The sequence below is a fragment of the Microtus pennsylvanicus genome, chromosome 11 (genome assembly GCF_037038515.1).
Source record: "Microtus pennsylvanicus isolate mMicPen1 chromosome 11, mMicPen1.hap1, whole genome shotgun sequence".
In the NCBI taxonomy this organism is placed as follows: Eukaryota; Metazoa; Chordata; class Mammalia; order Rodentia; family Cricetidae; genus Microtus; species Microtus pennsylvanicus.
Window position 1 is genome coordinate 46,957,600 of NC_134589.1, and position 16,990 is coordinate 46,974,589.

At 50.2% G+C, this 16,990-nt stretch overlaps 1 protein-coding gene across 10 annotated transcripts in view; it reads left to right on the plus strand.

Annotated features, from left to right (window-relative positions):
• Rap1gap2 (RAP1 GTPase activating protein 2) overlaps positions 1-16,990 on the plus strand; it is a 233,374-nt gene that overhangs the window by 125,549 nt on the left and 90,835 nt on the right. For 9 of the 10 annotated variants that reach the window (XM_075991704.1, XM_075991705.1, XM_075991712.1 and 6 more), the window contains one exon: positions 5,900-5,984. The exons of the other annotated variant lie outside the window; for it this stretch is intronic. In XM_075991704.1, the coding sequence (XP_075847819.1) occupies positions 5,900-5,984 (85 nt within the window). The remainder of the gene's footprint in view (positions 1-5,899; positions 5,985-16,990) is intronic. 10 annotated transcript variants of the gene reach the window in all.

Consider the following 16,990-nt stretch of genomic DNA (forward strand, 5'->3'; position numbering starts at 1 on the left):
TCCTCCTCCTCCTCCTCTTCCTCCTCTTCCTCTTCATCCTCTTCTTTTTGAGACAGTGTTTCTCTGTGTAGCCCTGACTGTCCTGAAACTTGACCAGTCTGGCCTAAACTCAGAGACCTGCCTGCCTCTGCCTCTCGAATGCTGGGGTTAAAGTCGTGTACCACCATGTCTGGCTTCTGGCAGACTTCTTCGAGCATGAACTCTCAGCCTCCACTGCCTGGTCCCTGCGGTCTGTGCTCTGCCCAGCCTGTCCTGTGACCACATGACTCTCTGCTCCCATGAAGTCTAGTCCTGTAGATGGAACAGGAGTCCAGAGTCAGCGCACCCATTCTGTCTGCTCCGCAGAAGAGAGAGCAAAGACGCCAAGAGGCGGAGGGTACCGTTCACCAGGACCAGAGCTCAGCCTGACTTCCCAGCCACCTCTCCCTCCTCTGTGTCTCAGGATAAATTCTCTTGGAGCATTTGATTTTGCTCAGGTTTTTAGCCCATGGTTTCTGATTTAGTTGGCTCTGTAGGGTGGGACATGTGAAAGTTAGAACTCTAACTTTTCTCCTAACGCATGACTGAGCTGCTGGTGCTTAAGAATGCTGGCTGTGGGACAGAACAGGGCCTTCAACAGGTGACAGTAGCAAGAAAGCCCCACTCAGCGCTGTGTGTGGTCACCATGGTCACCACCTTTGCCGCAAAGCAAGGACCCACTCATCACTTGGGGCCTAGTAGACTCAAGGACAGCTGGAGAAGAAATTCAGCAGCAGAACCTCCAGCCCCCTTCTGCTTGTTCCTTTTTCTAAAATTGAGATATAATTCATATGCCACGAAATTCATCCTTTGAAAGTATGTGGTGTTCTCTCACTCACACTCACTCACTACACTCACAGGGCTGTGCAATCACTATGGCAGTCGAGTTGTAGAGCATTTTAACCACTCATGAGCTGCCTTCCCTTTGCCCACCTCCTTCAACATCTTGGCAACTGCTAATCTGCATTCTGGCTTCGAATGTGCCAGTTCTGGACCTCTCGTGGAAAGGGAGTTATCTAGAGCAAGGGTTTGCACCCTTCCTAATGCTGCAACCCTTTAATACATACAGTTCCTCATGTTGTGCTCACCCCCAAGCATAAAACTGTTTTTATTGCTACTTCATAGCTGTAGCTTTGCTACTGTTATAAATCATAGTGTAAATATATGTGTGTTTTTTTTTTGGTTTTTTCGAGATAGGGTTTCTCTGTAACTTTGGTGCCTGTCCCGGAACTAGCTCTTGTAGACCAGGCTGGCCTTGAACTCCCAGAGATCCACCTGCCTCTGCCTCCCGAGTGCTGGGATTAAAGGCGTGCGCCACCTCCGCCCGGCTATATGTATTTTCTGATGTTCTTAGGTGACCCTTGTGAAAGGGCAGTTCGACCCTAACGGGGTCACAACCCATAGGCTGTCCTATTTGTGTCCCTATTTGACCGGCTGTTTTCACTATTGTGCTTTCAGAGTTCGTCCTACCATAGTGTGTATCTGTGTGTCATTGCTGTTCATGGGGAAGCAATATCCCATTTTATAGACGGCGTGCATCTGGCCCATCACTCACTAGCTGGGACATTTGGGTCATTTCTCCCGTTTCCTCCCACGTCTCACGTTTTACATCCCTTTTTGTTTCCTTCTCTCGAGAAGCTAGTCAAAGCATCCAGCTATCTGTATTCCTCTAGTTTGGCTGATGTGGAAAGCAAGTGTAAGTGCCTGAGGGGTGGCTGGGGAGCTGGGGTGCTGGGAGACGAAGGTTTGCGAGAATTCTGCCGTGGGTGGGGGAGGCCTTGCACCTGGCCCCAGGGCCATCTGTTGCTAGGTGGGTATTTTCTTGCTGTTGATTATTAACCAGTGGGTGGTTATGATCCCCGGAGCAGATCTCCAGGGGCGACGACTGTTGCTTTATTTGAGGTGATAGAAATGTTTTTCAAGACGTTTACACAGCCTGGATCCTTGCTTCTCTTTCTCCACTTGGAGGCTAGCTCACCATTTGGTTTTGTTTATGGATTGATACCTTAGTTTTTTTTATTAAGTGCGCCCCAGTGCACATACCTCTTTGTGTGTGCGTGTGCACTGGTGTGCCCATATGCCACAGTGTGCAGGTGGAAGCCAGAGGACCACCTGTGGGAGTCAGTTCTTTCTTTCTACCATGTGGGGCTTGGAGACTGAACTCAGGCTTTTGTGGCTTGGCCCATTGAGCCATTATGCTGGTCCCACATCACCATTTTATGAATCATATTGTCACTACCCTAGACTAAATTTGTACAGAACTTCATATTTTTATTCCACAGCATTGCTTTTACGTCCTCAGAACAGCGCCACTCCTGTGTTTGCAGTTGAAGGCACCAAGGCAGAGAGGTGAGGTCATGTGACAGAGTAGCAGGAAGAACCGAACTTGAACCCAGGAATCCCTTGATTCTGGCTGTAGGACACTGCATAGCGGTGTGCAAAAGGCCAAGTGTTGTTGCAAAAGGCCCAGGCCTTTTGAGGGTAGAGACATGAATCCTGGATGCTGAGCTGCCGACATAGGGACCTCCCAAGGGCTCTGCCCAGCTTTGCTGCTCTTCTCTGCTTAGACTGCATTTTGTTAAAGCCAGGTGGGGCCTCTCCTGGCTGCCCTGCACCCTCCCCTCTGCCCTGAGATCTCCTAGGCTTCTAGGAGTCAGTCTCAGAGTCGAGAACGTTAGCCCATTTGGCTCTGCGGCAGCAGATATGCTGAGTGGGCAGCGCCTCCAGAACCCCCGTGACCTGCGCGTTTAGTGCCTGCATGCCTCTGTGTTTCAGCCGAGAGTAGGCTCTTCCTCCTTCTCTCTGCCTTCTCTCCATCCTTCTCTCCCCCTCTCCTCTCCACTGCCTGTCCCTATCACCAGCACCTTCCCTTATGTGTTTCCTGGATACATACTGGGCCATATGTCCTTGCAGCCTGTGTTTGTGTTTGGGTCAGTGGGAGGGACAGTTTTCAGTCTCAGAGTCACGACACTGTGGATCACAAGAGTCTTGTTGCTTCTGCTAATGATTTACCTTTTGCTTTTAACCAGTGAGAGTGGTCAAGGTTATCCCTGGATAGAATCACATCAGTTTCACCTACTCCTGTGTGATGTGTTTGCCGAGCGAGAGAGAAAGAGCAGGAACCGCGCTGCGTGTGTGGCTCTCACCTTATCTTATCTTTGTGCCAGCTGGTGCCTAGGTCTGGCCTGCGGGTAACAATAGCTCACATGGAAATGTCATTGTCATGAGGGCTCCGGCAGGGCAAGGTCGGACTCAGCTGATCAGATTAGGGGGTGGGGTTGTGGTAGAAGCTGGGGTTTCACCTTCTTCATTCTGGTCTTTCAGTCACAAGGACAAGGATAGAGGTGAGAACTTGTCCCGTGTTATTACTTTCCCAGGGCTGTTGTGACCAAGTGCTAGAATTGGCTAGAGGCAGCAGACATTCCTTTTCTCAGCTATGGAAGTTGGGACAAGATGTCAGTAGAAACACTTGATGACCGTGGGGAAGAGTCCTCCCTGTCCCTTCTAGTTCCTGGCAGCTGGTGCAATCCTCTGCATTCCTCCACCTGCAGCCACGTCACTCTGCCGTCTAAGTCCATCATGCCATGATGGTGACATGGTGACATGGGTCTCTTCTGACATGGGCACTGGGCATAGTAAAGGCCCATCTCACGGCTTCGTCCTTTTTTTTAAGATTTATTTATTTATTATGTATACAACATTCCTTCCATGTATGCTTGCATGCCAGAAGAGGGCACCAGATCAATTCCCACCAACCATGTGGTTGCTGGGAATTGAACTCAGGACCTCTGGAAGAGCAGTCAGTGCTCTTAACCTCTGATCCATCTCTCCAGCCCCTCACGGCTTCATCTTGACTCGATTACATCTGCAGAGACTCTTTCAGAGGTGTCAATATACCATTTTTTGAGGGGACACAGTTTAACTGACAATAGGCATTCAGCTCTTAAATTGGAGAAAGGGAAGGAGTCAAGAGTGTGCCAAGAGGGATGGTAAGTGTGCCTCTGTTATAGGTGCACTTGAAGTCGTCTACCTACCAAGGCCTGGCTGGAAGTTGAGCCCAGAGCAGCCTGTGTTCTCTCATGGAGGATTTGCCTCTTCTCCATTCCCTACCAGCCTCCCAACTCCCAAGGGAGTTGCCCTAATCTCTGCCTGGGGTTCCTGAGTATGGTATTTCCCACCCTTGATCAACCTTCCCCTTTCCCCCTTTCTGGCTCCCATGGGACAGGCCCATCAAGAGAAGAAGAGGCTGCTTGAAAGAGGGTTGAGTGGCAGTGGGCAGAGGGCAGAGGGCAGAGGGCAGAGGGCAGAGGCCGTGCTGGGCCAGCTTCATCAGGAGGCAGGTGAGGGCAGCAGAGCTGCCATGGCTGAGTCGATACATGGAAAGTGAGGCTGGTGACTTGTGTAGAGAGGCAGACAAAGCTCCTGCGTTTGTGTGTGTGCGCGCACACACACAAACACACGCACATTGCTGAATCTTGTCCTTTCTGGTTCTTGGGCCAATAACAGTCTGGACCAGGAGGGAGGAGACCTCTCCTACCGAGGTGCCGGAAGAAGTAAGGACGCAGGCAGATGGAGGAGAGAAAGGGAGCTGACCAGGGTTGAGGTTAGTCGATCATGTGGATCCTGAGCCAAGCCAGATGTTTACCGTCTCCCTGTCTGGCCGCTTAGAGGACAGAGCGGGTGGCTGGCTACAAGCAAAGCAAGGGGCTCGTGGTAGACAGCACGGTGCTGTCCCTAGGTGCTAAGCTAGGTTTCTCAAGTATTAGACTGTCCTTTCCTGTGATCTGGGGGAGCCAGTGTGAGACTGTATCTGGGCCCCAGGGCAGGAATTTTCTCTCCAGAAAGTTGGGGAGTATGGCTCTAGGGAATGTGGGTTTCCTTCAAGGAGCAGCCTGGCTCGGGGCTGTCACTACTACTGGCAGGCCATGATCTGGGAAGAAGTACAGAGTGTTCTCTCCAATGGGGAATAGCGGGTCTTGGTCCTTTAACACAGACATGACTGCCTGTTGGGTGCTTCATGGTGGGGCCTCTGTGAGTGTAAGGCTTTAACAGTGCAGTTAGGGTCTTTGTAGGCTCTCAGGGTTGTTGTCTTGCCTTTCCATTCTTCCCCTCTAGGGTACATCGGAGTCCATGGCCCGTTAGGGAAATCCCTCATCTCTGCCCAGATGGCCCTGTTGCATAACTCGCTCTGGAGGTTTCTCCCAATCTAAGCTGTCTGCCTGGTGATGGGACAGCAAACAAGCTCTCTCTGGTCACCAGCAAGGGCCAGATGGGAAGTGGGGAGTGTGTGAGAGCAGCGTTTCCATGGTGACTCAACTCTGTTTAGCTGCCTCAAACCTGGTTCTATCCCATATGGACTGAAATAAGTTTTACCTGCAGCTTCTATAGTAGGCAACCTTGTCCTCGCAAGGGTTGGATCTGTGGCCAGGGTGTGTGTATGTGTGCAGGCATTTGTGTGTGTGTGTGTGTGTGTGTGTGTGTGTGCATGTCCAAATGGACAGAGACACCCATGTGAAAATGAATTCTACATGATGACCCCTCTTCCCATCTCTCTCTGACCCTAGTCCCGTGTCTTTTAAAACTGGTGGTTCTGAGACTTTGGGTTTATCAGAACCATGTGAGAAGCTAGGTAAAGCAGATTCTTGAGGTCCATCCTTGGAGGTTCTGGCATGCCCCTGAGGACTTACATGCCCTTGTGGACTAGGCCTGCCCTTGCCGCAGCACTGCTTTCGGTGTTAGAACATCCCAAGGAAGAAATGCAGTCAGCTTTAGTTTTCTGCATCATCCTCCATGTCTTCAGGCTCAGCCGCTCTTAGATCACAGAGGGAAGGTTCAAGACAGCCTTCGCTCACAGCTTCTGTGTCCTTTGGTCTCTTTGCAGGAAGCAGGAGCTGGCCAACAGCTCGGATGTGACCCTCCCAGATCGGCCACTCTCCCCTCCTCTCACTGCACCCCCAACCATGAAGGTAAGAGGCTCAAAGTCAGGAAGCGGGAGGGAGAGGATGCCTGGGAACATCGTGTGGCCTTGCTGTTGTTTTAGCGTCATGTCCGGCTGCTTTGGTTCCAGTGAGGGCCATGGAGTGTCCCATGCTTCAGGAGACAGTTTTGTTACGTTGGGTGGAGTGGAAGGAAGTTGTGATTGGTGTGGAGTGTGTGTCAGGGTGCAATGAAGAAGCAGACCGGGGCTGCAGCGGGGTTGGCAGGATGCTGGGATTAGTGAGAATCGTGGGGAATTGTGGGATTGGAACAAGGAGACCACATTGGAGGAAAAAGAGGGACAGAATGCAACAGGTATTAAAGGGGCCGCCATCCAAGACAGGCGGGACCTGCCTTTGATAGGCCCCTCTAAGATGGCTTTGTTGCCCTAGTCTCTGTGGGAAAATTATCTGTTGCTTTAGTCTCTATGGGTGACTTGTGCTGAGGCTTCAGTTGGAGAGAACCCCATCTTTGGTCCCAAGCCTAGGACCTCCCCTTCCCAGAAAGGGGACTTTATCCCCCCTCCACACCCTTCTGCTTTTCGTGTCCACCTCCAACTACCATGGGATGACCACCCTAGGCTGAACTTCAAGGACTGTTGGCTCATCTGCATCCCACCCCCAACTTGCAGCTTCACATTTTGTGGGGTAAAGACTAGATGTGAGGACATTTCCTGCCTCCTGCGTCATCTGAAGGCCTTCGAGGCCTGCTGGTATGCTGGCCCCTGACGCTCTGCTCTGAGATGACTCCCAAGAAGTGGCATCTCTTCCTCGCTGCTTTGTGTGGCTCCCCTCTTCCCTGACACCCCAAAGGCAGCAGATAAACTGCGCCCCGTGGCATATGTCTACCCCATGCTGAGCAGCCTGGTGTTTGTGAGGCTATTGACCGTGGTAACACAGCCCTGGTTGGGCCCGGCATTGAGAGGTGGGTGGGATGTGGGTGGGACAGGGTACAGGATGGATGGTACACCTCTTTTCTTGGTGGGAATACCCGGGCATCCAAAGCCAGGCCACCTTTGCCAGCCTAGTCTGGGATAGTATGTGACCCAGCTGCTGGGGTGGTTTGCTGGCAGAGTAACACCGAGGACCATGTGGTCGGTCTGAGTTCCAGCCCTTCAGTCTGCAGAGCTGGTCGTGGGAAGATCGTCTCTGCTCATGGCGAGCAAGTGTTTATAGGGAGAATGAGGAGGCCTAGGAGGAGTCAGAGAGTTCTCTTGGCAGACTCTGCTTGCATGACTGTTTAATTCATTCAACACCCGGTGTTTATTGGAGCATTGCGTTAGTCAGGACTCTTGGTTGTGACAGAAGCACTATTCACTTCAGCCTAGGAACTTTCCCAGGCATGGCCTTGTCTGGGGGAGCTGCCCCTCTCGCTCTCTTCTGCGATGTTTCGTTCTTTGGTAAGCTTTGCTTCAGTGATGGTGGGACGGTGGCGGCAGCTCCTATGGACTAAGTTGCTCTCATGGAAAAAGAATAGCTCTTTGCTAGAAGTTCTGACAGACACCCAGGGAGGAAGCTCACTGGCTAGAGAAATGGAATGCTGTGATTGGACAGGCTTGAACCTCGTGACCTACACCAGGGAGACTGAGAGAAAGAGTGGGGTGTCTCCTGGAAGGAAAACTGAAGCACCGCGCCAGAGGGGAAATGGACACAGAGTAGACAGGACCGTTGCAGAGACTGCTGAGACCACAGGCCCAGTGCCGGGTGGGTCTGCAGTGACCCAGGGATGAATAAAATATTGTGGTCTCTTTTTTCTTGGAGTTCATGGTCCACCCAGGGAGCCAGAAGTTGAAAAGGGAAAGGCAAGAGTGAGGGATGGACAGTTAGGGGAAGTGAATGTCCTCAGGGAGGACAGAGGGCAGGACTTGAGGAGGTCTTGGAGAGGGGCAGGTGGGCTTCTTTAAGGAAATGCTGTTTCAGATCAGACAGACTCTGAGGGTTGAGGAGGCCCTACACTAAGGTAGAGTCAGAGCGGCATTCAGGACCCTTGCTATGCAGAGTGAGGTGAAAGGACCAGCCACACTTGCAGTGTCGGAGCACCTCTCAGGAATGCCGTCGTAGGCCCTGCTTCCGATTGCCCAATGGCACCTGCATCTCACCACCCAGAGCAGCTCAGCGATCCCAGGAATGAGGTGGAAGGAGAGAGAAGAACTGGAAAAGACTAGAAGCACTGGAGCATCCTGAGTTAGGGACCTGAAGGCAGACTATAGGTCAAGCAGAAGTTTTGCTAAAGGTTTTAGATTTTTTCCTAATTAAGGCCTTGGAGAGGTGCTGTTTTGTTTTGTTTTGTTTTAGACAAGGTCTTACTGTGTAACTCTGACTGTTGATCCTTCTGGCTTTGGCCTCCTAATGCAGAGATCATAGATGTCCACTGCCCCTGGCTGTGATGGGCCTGCAAGCGTTTATTCCGACTGCTGCGAGGACTGGAACAGAGTGTGAACAAGCAGATGTACTGGAGGTCACTGCTGGAGGACAGGGGAAGAGGGTGGGATTTTTGTGCAGGGCACCAGCGGGGTTATTTGGAAATAGAGATCAGAGTTCTCAGGATGACGAGACAAGGTGATTTGAAGAGAGGAGGCAAGAATGGGTCTGAGGTCTGGAGCAATGGAACGTGGTGCAAGCGTTTCTCTGAGGTGGGATAACTCAGCAGGAAGAAGGGTCAGGTTGATCATGCTGTGTCCACAGGCCTGAGGCAGCCGTCTAAGAGGGTATGGAGTGGGAAGAGGAGATGTTCTCGGGATGGTGTGGGGGAAGAAGCTGCACATGGACACAGAGGGAAGAGCATTTCACCGTGAGGGATGGACAGCCGAGCCAGCTGCTGGGGTGAGGCCAAGTGTGATGTGGATGGCACAGAGGAACGCTGTGCAGAATGGCCTGGTGTTTGCTGGGATGTGACTAAGGCCCTTCCTGGAGAGGTGGGGTGACAGCAGATGGCAGTGCTGAGGACTGAGTGGAGATGCTGAGCGTCAGAGAGTGTCGACAGTCCCGTGAGACACGGTGACACTAGTGTGTGGACCTGTGGCAAGGGGAGGAGGACCAAATGGTAGAAAGAGACTGAGTGGGAGAGAAGGGAGCTGAAGAGGGAGAGGGGGAGGGGAGGGAGAAAGAGAGAGGGAGGGAGAGGGGGAGGGAGAGGGGGAGGGGAGGGAGAAAGAGAGAGGGAGGGAGAGGAAGAGGGAGAGAGCACTTTGACTATGGGGTTTTTGGGGTTGTCAGGGAGGGAGCCTCAGGCAGGCCCAGAGCAGACCCTCAAGCATCCTCGGTGAACTCTAAGGCTCACAGAAGTCATCCCCTGCTTTAGACAGCATCTTTTGAAAAACTCAGGATTCAGCTCAGGAATTTCCCAGTCTGTGACTTTTGTGTCCAGACTCCAAAGGCAGGGTCAGCTAGGAAATAAGGGAGCTGGGCTTGCCTTAAAGATTCTGGGTGGGGATCTTGTATGTAGCTGGGGCTGGAGCCTGTTGTATCTGGTCTCTGTGTCTGTCATGTTATTCTGTGGCTATGGTTTGACTCTCTGGCTAGGAAATGTCCCCACTGTATGAAGCTAACTGCTTTCCAGGGATTTAAAGCCACAGTGCTCACAGCACACTGATTGGTTCAGCGCAGATGGAGAGTCCCAAGGCTGCACTCACCCATCAGTGCTGCTGCTCTTTGCTGATCCGTTCATCCTGCCTGGCACTGAGCTCCTGGAGGGACCCTTTCTTGGTCTTTGGGGCCCTTGACCCCTGGCCTAGGGTGGCTGAGTTGTCATGAAACCATCAAGTTGAAGGAGTGTGCTCTGGGCCTTTGTCTGAATCTTTAACTTTTATTTATTTATTTGTTTATTTGCAAATGTGCATAGGTATTTTACCCTCATGTAGATCTGTGAACATTGTGTATGCAGTGCCTGTGGAGGGCAGAAGAGGGCGTCTGACCCCTTGGAAATGAGGTTACAGATGGTTGTGACTTGCCATGTGGGTGTAGGGAATTGTACCCAGGTCCTTTGGAAGAGCAGTCTTAACCACTGAACCATCTCTCGAGTCTCTGTCTTATAGCTAAGAGGTCTTTTCATGCTTCCCTGTTTTTGTTTCTGTTTCCAGGGCGGCATCAAACAATCACATTTTTATTTTGCTCTTTTTGTTCTTTGGAAATTACACACACGCACACACACGCACCCACACACTATATTTGATTATGCACACTCCCCATTATCTTTTCTTACTCTCACCCTTGCATGTCCATTGAGCCTTTGTTCTTTACAGAAAACCTGTTCTTACTTTCATGTTATTTGCTTGTTTGTTTGAAACAGGGTTTCTCTGTAGCTTTGGCGCCTGTCCTGGAACTCACTCTGTAGGCCAGGCTGGCCTTGAACTTAGAGAAATCTGCCTGCCTCTGCCTCCCAAATGCTGGAATTAAAGGCGCGTGCTACCACCACCCAGCTCATGTTATTTTTTGAGACAATATCTCTCACTGGCTGAGAGCTTGCTAAGTAAGCCAAGTTGGCCGGCCATCGAACCCCAGGATATTTTATCTATCCAGTAGCCCACTAGCTTGTTTCTGCCTCTGTAGAGCTAAGGTTAAAAGTACCTACTGCCACCCTTGGCTTTATTTATTTATTCAGGTTCTCTCTCTCTCTCTCTCTCTCTCTCTCTCTCTCTCTCTCTCTCTCTCTCTCTCTCTCTTTCTCTCTGTGTTTGTACACATGTGCCACATCTCAAGTATGGGGGTCAGAGAACAACTAGTAGAGGTCGTCTCTCATTCCACCATATAGATCTCAGAGTTCAGGTCATCAGATTTGGCAGCATCTTTTGCTTTACTTGCTGAGCCATATCTGTTGGCCGCACACCTGGCTTTTTTTTAAAGGGGTTCTGGGGATTGAACTCAAGTCCTGATGCTTACATGGCAAGTACTTTATTGAGTGAACCATCTCCCTAGTCCCTTGAATATGTTTTCTGCCACCCAAGCAAGAGAAGGGCTCACCTGGTTCCCTTGGTAGCATGACTCAGGTGCAGAATACTCGTTCGGTTGATTGCCTTGGGTCAGGGATTGATGATCCATTTCCTTTTTGGATAGGTGGAATCTCAGACTGGTCCTCCTCTCTCTCCGTGTAGCTTGTTTTCCTAGGGAATTTCCTACCCCCCAGTATGAAGCTGAGAAAAAGCTGAGCAGATGGGCTGAAACAGGAGCCCAGTTCCCAGCCAGAGCCCAAGCTGAGAATGGGCAGTGTAGACTAGGAGTGGGGCTGGGGACCGGCTGCCTGAGTATGCAGTAGATTGCTGCCAGAGCTTTATTCTTCATGAATTTTCTTTTCACATCTGAAAGGACCAGTAGGCATTTAGCAGACACCACAGTATGCCTGGCTTTCTATGGGTCCCCCTGGGACCACACAGAAGCATTGGTCCTTGACCCTCAAAGAGCCTCCACAGGGGACCTTAACTTAGCAGAAGAAGCCATATGGCTTAGCATGTGAGAAGCCCACAGATTAAAAGTAGCTTCTCGATGGGGAAGAGAGGAAGAGCTGGAGATGAAGGAGATGAAGGCCCTGGGAGACAAGGTTGAGCGGCCCCTTGGGACTGTAGACCAGATCTTGCTGCACTGAAGAGGGGAAGGAATTAGGGCTGACCCTCGGGTTTTCTTTCTTCCTTCCTTCCTTCCTTCCTTCCTTCCTTCCTTCCTTCCTTCCTTCCTTCCTTTCTTTCTTATTTATTATGTATACAATATTCTGTCTGTGTGTATGACTGCAGGCCAGAAGAGGGCACCAGACCTCATTACAGATGGTTATGAGCCACCATATGGTTGCTGGGAATTGAACTCAGGACCTTTGGAAGAGTAGGCAATGCTCTTAACCTCTGAGCCATCTCTCCAACCCCCCTCAGGTTTTCTTGAAGAATGTCCTAGGCATTGGGAATGCCCTAGAAGCATCTCCTAGACATTGATTTCTCCAGGGCTTGAGCAGACTGTGACCTGAATTGGCAAGGTTGTTCTTGAAGTCCCAAATAGGCTGTTCAGCTAGACTGGGACCCCTGTTTAGCTTCTCAGGTTCTCCTCATGCAAGTCTGAGGCATTCCAGACAGATGTTCTCCTTTGGAGAATAAGGTGGTGGAGGCTGGGGGCTCCCCTGAGAGAGGTGCCAACCAGTCTGCTCCTATGTTGCTACTTCAGGGCTTTGCCCCCAGAGCCACTCATCCCTCCTCCCACTCTCCCTCAGCGGTAGGTGAGGCAGCTGTACAACCTTTGTATGTGTGAAGGAAGTGGACATCAGAGGACATTCTTGGCATCCCTTTGGGCTAAGGCTCCAGCTCACCTTTCTCTGAGCTCACTACTCTCTCCCTCCTTGACTTGTCACACTGACCCATGGCCAGTCTATCTCTCAACTTTGTCCTGGTGCCAGCCCCTAGCCCAGTATTAATTATGATGATGATGATGATGTAATACTCTGCCATATGAAAACACAATTGGTTTACTTGTGTTCCAGTTGAGGGGCAGCTGAATTGTTTTTGGTTTGGCCTATACTAAAAGTCAAAAACTCTGACTGCTGTAGTATAATTTTGTTTGAACTTGTGTCTTCTTTTCTATTGGATTATCAAGAAATAGAATCATTACATTAAAGAGTAGGTGAACTTTTTATTGTTTGTTTTTGATACCCGAGTCTCGTTCTGTAGGCTAGTCTGGTCTTAGACTTACAACAATCTGCCTCCCTTAGTCTCCTGTGTGCTGAGATTACAGGCATGAGCTACCATGCCTGGCCTGAGTCTTTATCTTTATTTTATTACTATTATTTCTTTCTTGTGGTATTTGTGTATGCTTGTTAAGTGTTCTACCTCTGAGCTACATCCCCCCCGAATCCTCAATGTCTTACAAAACTGACAGACTGTCAGTGGCTGCATCATTGTACATGCCACCAGCAGTGCCATTAGGTCCCGGATGCTCTGTGTTTTTGCCAGTATTGACCACTGTCAATCTTCAGTGTTTTAGCCTTCTCAGTATTAGCAGCTCACTATGGTTTAATTTGTATTTTTCTAATGGCTGATGATGCTGAGCCCAATGGAGATCTATGTTGACTTACTTTATGTGTAGCTTGATGTTAGGGCTCAATTAACTTATCCGCACACAGGCATCCCAGTGTTCCAGCATCACCTGTCGAGAAGACCATCACCTTCTTTCCCCTGTTTAATTGCTTGGTTGTCTTAGTAAAATACCTGCTGGCCATAGATGTGTACGTGTGTACTGTGTAGCATCTCTACCAGCCTTGGCATTCCTCTCATGACTCACCTTCTTCCCTGTGTATATTTCAGTCATTGATCCTGCTGATGACTCACCATCTTCCCTGTGTATGGATCAGTCATTGATTGTGCTGATTGTGGTGCTCTTTCCTGAGCGCTTCCACGTGACGTCACAATCCTGTCCAACCAAGCTCATTGGAAAGGCCCCATAGTCATTTGGAGCTGTCATTTGAGAGCGGTCACTTTAGGCACCTGTCTGACGTAGTCATGGGCGGTTGTGCTGTTTGTTGAAGGTCCTTAAGCTGCTCAGTAGCAAGCCTGTGGTGTACCCGAGAGCCTGTGTCCTAACCACTACCACACACTACCACTCTTAGGGAGTCTTTTGAGCAAGCTCATAGACTCCCTGACTCCGTCTCTTTCCCTTCATCATGGGGACCACAGACACCCGCAGGAACAGTGGCTGTGTTTTGGCAGCTCATTGAGTAGCAGTGATGCAATCCATGACACAGCAGGTGCTGTCATGGTGGTGATTGATGACAATGACAACTCGTGTGATGTTCTTATCCCTGAGAAACAGGTCATCACTGCGTCTCTTTACGGAACCCAGAGCCACTGGCTTGTGGAAGCTTTGCCCATTCCCATTATCTTTGAACCTGTGTCCTTTCCACAGATGGCTCTAACCCTTTTTTAGAAGTCTCTAATGGAGACTGTTTTAGAGTTTCTATAGCTGCGATAAAACACCATGACCAAAAGCAACTTGGGGAGGAAAGGATTTCCTTCAGCTTACAGATCCACATCACAGTCGGGGCAGAGACTGAAATGGAACAGGAACCTGGGGGTAGGAGCTCATGCACAAGCCACGGAGGATGCTACTTACCAGCTTGTTCTCATGACCTTGCTCAGCCTGCTTTCTTATAGGACCCAGGACCACCAGCCCAGAGGTGGCACCACCCACAATGGGCTGGGCCATTCCACATCAATTATCAACAAGCAATCTGGTGGGGGCATGTTCTGAATAGAGGTTCTCTTTAAGAATGACCGCAGAATCAAACTGATATAAAAACCAGCCAGTACAGAGACTGTGTTACAGGCCACGGTCTCTAGGCCTCCAGTGCCCTCTCTGAGTGTGTGGGTTGGTCAGGACAGCAGCCTCCCTGAATTGTCTCTCTGGGGATCTCTTTCTTCTCTCTTTTGATTTGACAGCCCAGCCTTTCCACATATTCACCCTGGTTCCATGATCCCCCACTGGTGTGGATGCCAATCCAATCCCTGTGACCTGGTCCCTAAAGGGCTTCCTCAAAGTAATCATACCTATAAAGTGGTAAACTTCACAGTTTCTGGAGTCTGTCTGCCCAAGACGAAGGGGCTTCTTATCTGCGTGAGTTTTCTGAGCCTTACCACCCTCATTTGTGGAGTAGGGACAGCAAGAGTTCCCACATGGTGGATGCCTGGAGCTTGTCATTGGTTGAAATTCTGTGCACTTATCATTCAGAACACATATGTGTAGCTTGTGGTGCTTCAAAGTCATTATTGTTCCTGCAAAAAAAATTCTTTCTGAATGGTGACACTTTACTTCTAAGATAGCAGTGCTTTGGACTCCGGCTAGGGATAGAGTTGAGTTTAGGGTTAGGGCTAGGGATAGGGCTAGGTTTAGGATTATCAGTTTGACTAGGGCTGGGGTTAGGAAAGGATGCACACCTCATTTCTTCTGCTGCTACCATGTTTCTTCTGAGGACTTCCAGTCCTCTGTCTTACCACACATCCACAGCAGAGGGACCTGATAATGTGGGCGTCCTGTCTCAGACATAAATTCCTACCTGTTAGGTGCAAATATCCATGGGATGCTTGGAAGAGGATAAAAGTAGAAACCAGCTCAACCTACTGGCAGGCCTGGAAGAGTGCTATTCAGGAAGCTTCTGACTGGACTCTTGAATTCTCAGGAAGGCTGATCTGACTTTAACAGGAGTTATAGTCCAGGTGGTTCCTATGGACACAGGAAGGACCTTCAAGGTCATCCTCCTCAAAGAGGCTTGTGGAATGGGACTGTGCAGAGACTTGGATTGTCCAGGACTGTGGGAAGTTCTGAGGTTGGCCTTGGAACATGCTTTCTGATCTGTTGGTGCCCACTGAGAGCTTCCCCCCTAGTTCTCTTTCCTGCAGCTGATGTTGAAATGAGCCTGCATTTCTGGGCTGATGCTGATGTTGTGAGGGAATGTTGGAAGGCTGATAGTAGGGCATCAAGGCTCTGGGAGGCTGTGTGGGGTGCAGCCTGGGTTGTAGAACTCTGCCCGAGCTATCTGTTTTCTGGGCATTGGGTGCCTGGAGGAGGTGGGTCAAGGCTCAGTTACTGGTCCGCCTTACTCTCACACTCAGAACTCGATGGAACGCTTGACATTCAGGTGTCTCATGGGGATGCCTCCTGGGTTCTGCCTCCTACTTATGCCAAATGCATTTGAAGGTCTGGCCACTCATTCTGCCCCAGAACTTAGCAGATGGTTCTCTGACCAGTAGCTAGTGCTTGGCCTCGTATAGAGCCTTGTTCCTGAACCTGGACTTTGTTTGTTTGTGTGTGTGTGTGTGGTCCATGTCCTGGTGTGTTTGTCGGAATTGGAGAACAACCTTTGGGAGTCGCTTTGCTCCCACCATCATATGAGCCCCAGGAATGAAAATTCCGGTTGCCAGGCTTAAGTAGCAAAGCAACTTTATCCTCTGAGTCATCTCATTTCCCCTTGATCCCAGGGTTGAATAACTAATGTGCCACTCCGTGCAGATCTACAGTGTTCTGAGAGCCTCAGCTCTCACACAGGCCCTTTGGGTCACTGTGAGGCATAAGGAGGACATGGACTGGCAAGGGCTTTGTAATGGTCTGGACAGCATACAGGCAGTGGTATTTCAGTCTCCCTAGAGACCAGCCGTTGTTGTCATGGTCAGTGACTCAAACGTCTGTAGGGTGACTTTCACGACAAACCTATGTTTCTCTTTTAACGGCCGTACATGCTACCCTGAGACCACTTGGTAGCAGGTGCTACCATATTCTGGCCCTAGCCTACTCCTACCCTTTGCACAAGTGTTACTGCCAGCTCCTCAAGTCTAGTATCTGGGGCTTGAGAACCAGTGGGTGGTGACGTCTTTTCTTCTTGAAGCGTTGCCACTGGTGCAGTTCCGAGCACCAATAGCTAGATCCCACGTGTCTCCTTCCTGTTGTCTCCCACCACCCTGGCCCTGACCTCCTGCAGGCTCTCTGATCCCGGCTGAGTGTGGAGATGGAGTTTTGGGTGCTGGGGTGTCTGTTTCTAGAGCCTCTAACAATTACTGCAAACTTGGTGGGTGGCTTAAAATAACAGCAGCATATTCTCCCATGGCTCTTGAGGCCAGAAGTCTGAAATCAGGGTGTCAGCAGAGCTTTACTCCCACCAAAGTCTGGGGGAGAAACCTTGCTTGTTCTACTGGCTTTTGGTAGCTCTGACGTTACTGTTTGCCTCCCTCTTCCTCCATGGTCCTGTGGCATCTTGTCTCCCTGGTGTCTCTCCTTGGTGCGTCTGGACATTTGTCATCTGATTTAAACCTCTCTGGGAAGGTAATTCGGGAAGGTGATTGCATCTTGAGAGCTGTTTCAGTCCCATTGTGCTTCTTTTTGTCTTAGACCGTGTGGTTTATAAACATTAGAATTTGTTTCTCGCTGTGCTGGAGGACGGGAAATCCAAACTCAAGGTGCTAGTGGGCTTGGTGTCTGGTGAAGGCTTGCTTTCTGCTTCCACGATGTCACCTTGTTTTTGTCCTCACATGTGTGTCTTT